Genomic DNA, 9064 nt, shown 5'->3' on the forward strand with positions numbered 1-9064 from the left:
GGCTCCCAAGAGATTACACCCGGTGGAATGTGGCCCCCAAAAGGTTCCTCAAAAGGAGGCTGGAGGGGACGCTGTCACTCTGTTCCTCTCTGCCTTCCTGTGTCCTCTTTGCTACCTCAGCACCCCCTACAAAGGTCGTGATCCAAGCCTTGCTTGCCTGCCAACACAACCTGACCCCTCTTCTCCACTCCTCACATCTGTGGCTTTTTTGTAGGGGTGCAGATATCCAGTGTGGGGGTCAGGTGGGATTGCTATGAGGAATTTTGAAAAATGAAGCAAGCCATTGTGTCCTCCATGAAAGCATTGCGTTGACTGGGTTTGATTCATTGACAATAGTTTCTGATCGAATCCCACAAGCCTCTTCATCTCTGCCATTTGCTTTCTCTACGCCTGACAGGCACGTATAAGCTTTCTAAATACACAGGCCAGTTGCTTCACCAGGCAAGATAGTCGATGGCTTTGGTGTACCTTTCCTTGGTTCTGTTAATCTTAGGGCCAGGAAATAGTTTCACATTGAGGTGATAAACATGCCTAATCTTTCCTTGCTATCCTTCCTCTCCTGTTTACTGCTTGTTTATGACCTTCAGGGTTGCTGAATGCATTCCTTGTTTCCTATTTTATTTACTCTGGACTACTATGCATACTCAAATTAGCTCTTTGTAGTTTTAACTTTTAACTTTGTCCCCACGTGGGGTTTTTTGAAATGCTTAGAGGAAATCTGATTGGTTCTTACGAACACTGTGTAAAAAGTTCTTTCGTGAATAAAACGACCTGGGCCGAGGGGTGGAGAGGAATTATTATTGGCACCACCTCCCAGAGTCTTGCTGGTCAAGCCTCATGTGTATTCTATTAATCTTTTTTTTTTTTATAATATTTTTTATTAAACAATTTTTATATTAACACAAACAGAACATACAAAAACAAACAACAAACATTAACAGAACAAAAAACAAGTACCATTTCATGTCCTAATTTCTTAAACCTTACTTCCTCGACTTCCTCTTGCTTCCCGTTTCTGTATTCCAAGTTCTTACAATTATTCAGCGAATCTTCTATTAATCAGAGTCCAATCCTTCCTTGCTTTGGGAACACTACAGCTTTTTGGACCGCGAAAGGGAAGCCCTGCATGGGCTGCTACACCTTCTCCTTGAACACTGGCCAAAGCAGTTGCTCTTCATTCGCATTTGCAAAAAAGCTCCAGAAAGACCCCAACAAGGTGGAAGGTGCACAGAGGAGGGTGACCAAGAGGGTCAAGGGAGGGGAAGCAAAGTCTTGTGAGAAACGGTTGAGGGAGTTGGGGATGCTTAGCCTGGAGAAGAGAAGATGGCGAGGTGAGATGAGAGCCTTCTTCCAATATCTGAAGGGCTGTCCCATGGAAGAGGGACCAGGTTCATTTCCTTTTTCTCCGGAAGATAGGACCTGAACCGATGGATCCAAGTTACAAGAAAGGAGATTCCGCCTGAACCTTAGGAAGAACTTTCTGATGGTAAGAGCTGCTGGAAAGTGAAATGGACTCCCTTGGAAGGTGGTGGACTCCTTCACTGGAGGATTTTAAGCAGAGGTTGGGTGGCCATCTCTCAGGGCTGCTTGAGCTGAGATTCCTACATTTCATGGCGTTGGGATAGATGACTCCTGGGTTCCTTCCAACTCTGCCGTTCTATGATTCTATGTGCCCTCCAGTTGAGTGTTCTTTTGTGGAAGAACAGGCTAGTGGTGGCAGGTGGGGAGAAGCACCCAGGAAGCACTCAAGTGAGGTGGCAGCAAGGAAGCCAGACCTCTCTTTCCTCTTCCTCCTCCTCCTTGTTGGGATACTGCCAGGGAGACAAAGTCCATCATAGCCCTCAAGCCGGCTGCCGGACGATCCATCGACCTCCCGTAGACAGGCAATATCAGCAATTAGCGGCACGAAGCCTCAGAAAATATATTGCCACATTCTTAGGCTGGTGCACACTCTATCAGCAGAATTCACACAGCGAAAGATGCACAGCAGGAGAGCATATTTACAGTTTATTCAGCGTTGGTCAGAACAAAGAAACCATGACCGCCTGCATCGGTATGCTTAGGCAAAAAGAAAGAAACGAAAGCAAAGACACAACAGAAACATCCTGTGAGACAGGAAATACGCAGGCTGTGACACAAACATCCTGCTCCCTTTTAAGGTGGAACGGAAATATCCTAACACTCCTCCTCCTCTGAGAGTTCATAACAGAGTTTCTGCAAGCGCCATTGGCTGCCTGGTTTCATCTGCCACATGCCAGCATGGACATGCATACGAAGAAGGGTGCAAGCTCTTGGAGAATGCAGACAGTCCTTTGCACCCCACCGGGAGCAATGCCACACCCCCTTGGGCGAAGCACACGTCAACCACCAGGAAGTTTCTCGCAGCAGCGGAGACATTTGTCATCACTTCACAGAAACATTGATTCATTCATACACCCGGATTGTCTGTGCAATGCGCGCGGAGGGGCTGTCTGTTCTGGCACGAGGCCATCGCAGGCTGGCCAGGTCGAGGGCCTTGGGCCAAGCAGTGGGTGAGCGAGGAAGACTTAGGAAGACCCTGGAAAAAGAGGAAAGCATTGTCAGAACACTGGGCCACCGGCAGGGGCTCCTTTCCAGCTAAGGCGGCTTCTACACTTTTCTGCCTTTGAGAAATGGCTTCTCTGCAGTCAACTGGAAGTGGATCAGAGGATCCAGCAGTTCCCTTCCAGTCACTGCCAAGAACCTTCTGCAACATTTACTCAGAATCAGTCCTGCATCCGTACAAAGATCCTTTGCAATGTTAACTAAAAGCTTCCTGCTTGCAGTTTCTGCTCATTTTTATATTTATTTTTTAATTGGTTTTATAAACCTTGTGCTAAATCAATTTATCCACATTTCTTGGTGATTTGACTTCCCATACTTGCATTTATGATGTTTCTTCCTGAAATGCAAAACTTACGCATTTCTTCATTTAGTTCATTCTTGCTAGCCTTCCATTGCTTACGCTGCAAGACCCTGCTTGCAATTTCATTTGCTATAATCCTTTTTAAAAGAGGCCGAAAAGTACTTCCATTCTTCCGTACACTTTTCTTCATTTTGGTCTCGTATTTCCGCTGGCCATTTCCCCTCTTTTAACCTAGTCAAGCCTAGTCACCCTGGCTAGTAGCCATCGATAGCCCCCTTCCCTGCTGGGTCTCCAGCCTGCTCACCTGCTGGCTTGCACCTGGCCAGGCAATCCCTTCGCTTCTTGAATTTGTTCTCGTTGCCGAGGCAGCCGCTGTAGATGAACCTCTTGCAGTTTTGGTCACGCTCGTCGTAATACCAGCTCCGGAACTTGCCATGGCAGGGACCGTAATCCGGAGGCAGCTTGCAAATATCTGGGATGGCAAAGGGAGAGGAAGGAAGAGTGAGAGAGTCCCAGACATTAACTACGCTCTTGGTGAAGATTCGGAAGGAGGACAGGGGTGGAGCAACTCCCCTGTGAAGAAAGGTCGAAACATCTGGGGCTATAATTCCTTGTGGGAATTATAGCGACAGGACTAACCAGATTGTATAGAAATTTATTCACATATGCGACCACAGCAGCAAGAATGTTACTTGCCCAAAAATGGGAAGGAGAAGAAGTCCCAGCGAAAGAAGAATGGATACAAAAACTTATGGAATATGCAGAAATGGCGAAACTTGCTGGAAAAATAAGAAATCAAGATAACAAACTTTTTTAAAATAAAAGAATGGAAACGGTATATTGAATATTTACAAATCAACTGTAAACAGATAAGAACATTGGCAAGATTACTGTAATAACCTGCAGTTTTATAAGAGTTTAGGGAAGTTTTTAATGACTGATGTTTTATTGTATTTTTAACCTTCTGTTGGAAGCTGCCGAGAGTGGCTGAGGAAAACCACCCAGATAGGCAGGGTAGAAATAATAAAAAATTATTATTATTGTTGTTGTTGTTGTTGTTGTTGTTGTTGTTGTTGTTGTTGTTGTTGTAGATGAATAAATGAATAAGTTAAGTTAATTTGGAATATGCAGAAAATATAAAAAATAAATTTAAGGAACTGTGGAATGAGGGGGAAGGAAGTTTCAAAATGTTAAAATGATTGTGAAATTATTGAAATGTATAAAATTGAAAATCATAAAAAAATGAAACGTTAGGGGCTGTTTAGTTTTGGGGTGGGGGAAGTCAGTGAGAGGTGACACGACAGAATGTGGGGAGAAAGCAGGTAGGTTTCTCCATCTCTCATAATCCTAGAACCTGATGGGGTCATCCAGCCAAACTGGCGGAAGATTCAGGGCAGATTGAGGGAACTGAGTCTGTTTAGACTGGGAAACGAGGGTCATCTAGTCCAACCCCCTGCAATGCAGGAATCTTTTGCCCCATGTGGGGCTTGAACCCACAGCCCGGAGAATTAGTCTCACACTCCATGGAAAGCAGACCTTCTAGTGCTTGCTCCAGCCGCAGAAGCACCACTCTGCTCTCACAGCATTATTGAGAGCCCATGAGTGACAGCTGAATCATCCCTGACAGAGGCCACTTCTCTGAAGGGTACCAGTAGCCCCCCACCTCCCCCAGCAACCTCTGGGTCTCACCTTTGACGGGCTCAGAGCAGCGCAAGGCGCACCCATAGGAGCAGCACTTCTGATCCCCCGGGCAGTTTCCGTCATGAAGGCAGCTGGCCAAGCACTCCAGGGTGATGTTTCGAGGACTGGGGAGGCAGGAGCCAGGCTTTTCTGCAACACAGAGAGCGAAACCAGGGTTGTCGTTGGGGGTGATGTGGAGGGGACCTTAGGCTGCTGTTCTGCAGCCCCTGATTATGAGTCTTCAACTTCAAGGAGCGTTCCCAAAAGGGGCAGAATGGTGGGTGCAAGGAGGTGGGAGGGAGGTTTCATCAATGATGGAGAAAAGCCCTCTTAAGATTTCTCAGGGATCCTGGTTGCTGGGCCCATCTAGTCCAGCCTCCTGTTCTTACAGAGGCCAACCACATGCCCCAATGGAGAAGATTGCATGAAGGACATCAGAGCAAGACTGACTCAACAGGGGAGGTCGTGCATGGACCTTGTGGCTAGTAGCGTCATCCTCCCCATGAATTTGCTCGGTTCTTAAAGCCCTCCAAGTTGGTGACTGTCAATTCCTTTTGCAGGAACAAATTCTACATTTCAGCTATTTGCTGTGTGCAAAAAAACCCTTCCTTTTGTCTGCCCTGAATCTCTCACAATGACTCCATGAAGTTCTGGAGAAGGAGAAGAAAACAATCTCTGCCCACTTTCTCACACCCTGCAGAGTTTCACACACACCTAGTGTGTTCCCTCGCCTCTTTTCCACCCCTCTCCGTAAGGAAGGCCTTCTAGGAGGATGCTGAGTGATGGGTCCCAGTCAGGCCTGCCCCTCGACTCTGGGATGCTGGGATGAGTGGAGCAACCCTTTGAGCCACATCTATGCCTGACCACCTCTACATGGCACAGGGGCAGAGCAGGTGAAGAAGTTCGGGACACCCGCTCCCCCCACCCAGGTCCCAAGGGCTCCCTGTGCTTCAAGATGCCTGGGTGGGTGGGTTTCTGTCAGTCAAGAGGGTCGGGGTCCTTCCCCACATCTGGGCCCACCCCCCTCTCACCCCCACTCACCAGTCCCTCCGCAGTGGCGCTGGCATTCTTCGATGGTGTAAAAGCGGTTGCGGAACCACGAGCAGCCTCTGTAGGTGAAGGGCTCGCAGGCCTTGGAGGTGGAGTTGTAGAAGAAGCGCGGTTTGGGGTCGCCACACCGGTCAGAGTCCTTTGGAAAGGTGCTGCACACGTCTGAAACTGTATTATTGATCTCTCTTGAGTCAACAGAATTCGTACAGTGCTTGACTGCAGCACAGCCTCCAAGCAGCTTACAAGGAAGACAAGAAATGTAGCTAGGGCGAAGAAAACCCTGGTCCAGCCTCCAATGGCATCTCTGGGTAGGGCTAGGAATCATTCCCTTGCCTGAAAACATGGACTGCCACTGCCAGTCAGTGTAGACAATATGGGGCTAGATGGACCCGTGGCTGACTCCTCTGTTTCCGCTTCCTCTGTTGCTAAGAGACACTCAAAGTCCATTGCTCTTCACTGCCATATCTCCAGGGAGAGACCTTCAGGAATCCAATGATGGAGGAACTGGAGGTGACTGGCAACAGCGGCAGAGCATATGCCCACGCTGCCCAGGGCGTGCGTGCTCCCGAGGGGTGTGTGGCACGGAGGGTGCCCTCCCAGGCGCGGGATAGCCAACTGGGTGCCCAAGCAGCGCTCACACCCTGCAGCCAGGGCCGGAGCGAGCTGCCTGTGGAGGACATTCAGCGCCACCCGCCCACAACCCCCAAGCCCCTCCAAGCGGTCAAAACAAAGGGGGAAGCGGGGAATGCCACTGGCAAAACGGCACAGCTCTGCCCCTTACCCTGACAGGTTGGGGTAGGCTTGGGAGTCATGGACGGATGGCGTGCTGAATGTCATCCCCTCAGGCGAGGGCATCCAGGGCGGTCCACTCCCACCGCCCCCCTTCCTACCCCCCTGACTGGATCTCTCAGGAGAGAAGAACAGAGGGACCCAGAGAGGGAGGAGGGCTCTGAAGGGAAGAGAGAGGAGTTGGGACTAGGTCTGGGACAGGGCAGGAAAGCAGGAGAAGGCTTGAAGGTGGGGCATTGCATGATCAGGCTGTCTGACTAATGAGAGAGAGAGAGAGAGAGAGAGAGAGAGAGAGAGAGAGAGAGAGAGAGAGAGAGAGAGAAGAGCTCATTTTTTTTGGCCCCAGAGGCATGGGAAAATGGGAGGGGCCACAGGTGAGAACAATAGGAAACTTGACGTCTTTGTGCCAACCTGGAGGGCAGCCTCATGGCACCATTAGACAAGCAAGGATTTTCCACACACTCCACAGAGCCCAGGGAATGCAGGAGAACCAGTTGTAAGAATGCAAAAGTAGACACCTCCCGCCACCCAGAGCTGATTCAGGTGGCGGATACACAACACTCTTCCAGAATGTGTTGCCCCAGTATGGAAGTCTCCCTGCCCGCCAGAAGTTTTTCTAGGCATCATCACCCTTCCGAAAGGGCAGGCTCCGGGCATCCGTGAGTCATTTGTCTTTTGCTCCAAGGAGGCTGACATCATCTGTTACATCTGAACCTTGGGAGACGCATAGGATTTCAACACCTAACCACCCCCTAACCCAAGCCCTCTCCCTTTAGAGTCTCAAAGGCCGTGTGATTCATTGCTTGGCTTCCTGAACCTTCCCTTTCCCCCACAAGACCCAACTTGCAGACACTCAGGCACAGGCTGCTTTGGAAGTCAGAGGCTGCTGGAGTCGGCTTCTCTCTTCCAGGACGCTGACACCCTTCGGATCTTGCCAGGAGGTCCTACCATCATCTCCAGCACCTCCACCTTCCTCTGGTCAGAGATGGGCTGTATCTGGCATGGGAAAAACTCAGGCTGCTTTGTGTTTGCTAGAGCCTCAAGGTCCACTGACGGAAGCCAGAAGCACAGCAACAGCTGGGTGGCACCCTTAGGGAAGAACTTTCTAGCGGTAAGAGCTGTCGAGGGTTTCAAAGCAGAGGTTGGATGGCCGTCTGCTCTAGATGCTTTAAATGTAAGTTCTCCAATGCAGGGAGATGGACTAACGGACCCTGGAGGGTCCAGTCCAACAGTTCTATGATTCTTGTTAAATGCACAGTCTGCCTACAGGCCTCCTACACAAAACTCCACTTCTAGATGAGCCCCCAAACTTCTCTTGGGGCTCACCTCTGCTTGCCCCACTGTTCCTCTAGGAAAACCTGTGGTTTAGCACTGAATCAGGATGAATGGCAATGGAGTTTCTCAAGAGTTGCCGTTTGTTTTGATTCAGTGCTAAAGAGCTGAGCTTTCTAGGCACGACTTTCGGAAGTGTGGACAAGCCCTTCCTTTCAGCAGCTTAGAGGGTGAAGGTGGCGAAAGAGCCTTTGTTGTCCCCACCCTTATTTAAAGAGAGAAAGGACATCATAAACTTTTGCCATTGCCTGTCTAGTCAGCCATATATCTGCCTCATCTCTCTCCTGAGCCAGATTCTCCTCCACTCTCACCAGAATTTGGGGTTGGGCTTTTTCATTTGAGGACTACAATCAAAGTCCCCCTTTGAAGCTCCCGAATTTGAACCCTACCCTGCCCAAATCCCATCGCAGAGTTTTGTATGGTCAATGCACAGAAGTGAATTTCTAGGGTGTAAATCAAAAGCCTTCTGGCTTGTTTGGCCCAAAGGAGGCAGCTCACTGACCAGCTGCTGCCCATCACTGACCAACCTGAAACCTTCAGGCAGGTAGATCTTCAAATTCAGGGCTTGTCCACCCAACCTGCAGAGTCCCAGCAAAACTTCTGGGCCTGTGCGTCTCAACAGGGTGTGTGAGAGGTTCTCTGAGCATGTGAGGATGCTGTGGATCCTGAGAGACACCTTCGTGTCCAGGCTTCTTGGGGGTGTTGGGCAAAGGGCTGTGACTGGGGAGGGAGGTGGAATCCCTCAAATTCAGGCGAGGCTTAGCCCTGGCAGGTGGGCTCCACCCCATCCTGGCATGCTATCACCAGTTAAGGCCATGCCCCTCATAGAAGGAGCCCCAAGGGACACCTGGCCCAACGCCCTGCGGTGCAGGAACCACAGCTCACCAAGCATGCTCCCCAACTCCCAAACCTCCCCAATTCTTCACCTCTCCAAGTAATACCCAAACTCACATGGGGCGGGCACCGACGGCAGCTGAGCCCAGAGGATGAGGACGGGACCCATCACAGAGAAGAAGGAGAACCTGGTGGACTTCATGGTGCTCCTGCTGGGAGGCAGCTCTGAATGGTGCTCAGGGCTGAGCTCAGCAGCCTCCCTCCCCGGGTTGGGCTGGGACAGAAGCTGGGTGGATCACAGCCAGTCACTGCTGCTGGCTCCTGGTCCAGATCGTTTTTTCCCAGTGACACTTACGGTAATTTCCAGGAACCAGTAAGCAAAATGTTGTTTGTTTGTGTGCGTCTATTTCGTAGGAAGCTGACGTGGGGCTCCGACATGGAGCAAGTTCCAGATGGATATTTTCTCTCTCTTCAAAATAAACATTGCAAGTCAAA

General features: G+C 49.9%; 1 protein-coding gene across 1 annotated transcript; it reads right to left on the reverse strand.

Moving 5' to 3' along the window:
• Positions 1-2193: 2193 nt before the first annotated feature.
• Positions 2194-8794, reverse strand: LOC128416721 (fused toxin protein-like). The gene is made up of 5 exons (XM_053394778.1): positions 8687-8794; positions 5606-5782; positions 4574-4714; positions 3189-3356; positions 2194-2557 (listed from the first exon to the last, which is right to left on the reverse strand). Exons 1-5 carry the CDS (start codon positions 8769-8771, stop codon positions 2547-2549), a joined length of 582 nt encoding a protein of 193 aa, XP_053250753.1. The 5' UTR covers positions 8772-8794; the 3' UTR covers positions 2194-2546.
• Between the last annotated feature and the right edge of the window lie 270 nt (positions 8795-9064).

Source organism: Podarcis raffonei, chromosome 6 (genome assembly GCF_027172205.1).
Source record: "Podarcis raffonei isolate rPodRaf1 chromosome 6, rPodRaf1.pri, whole genome shotgun sequence".
NCBI lineage: Eukaryota > Metazoa > Chordata > Lepidosauria > Squamata > Lacertidae > Podarcis > Podarcis raffonei.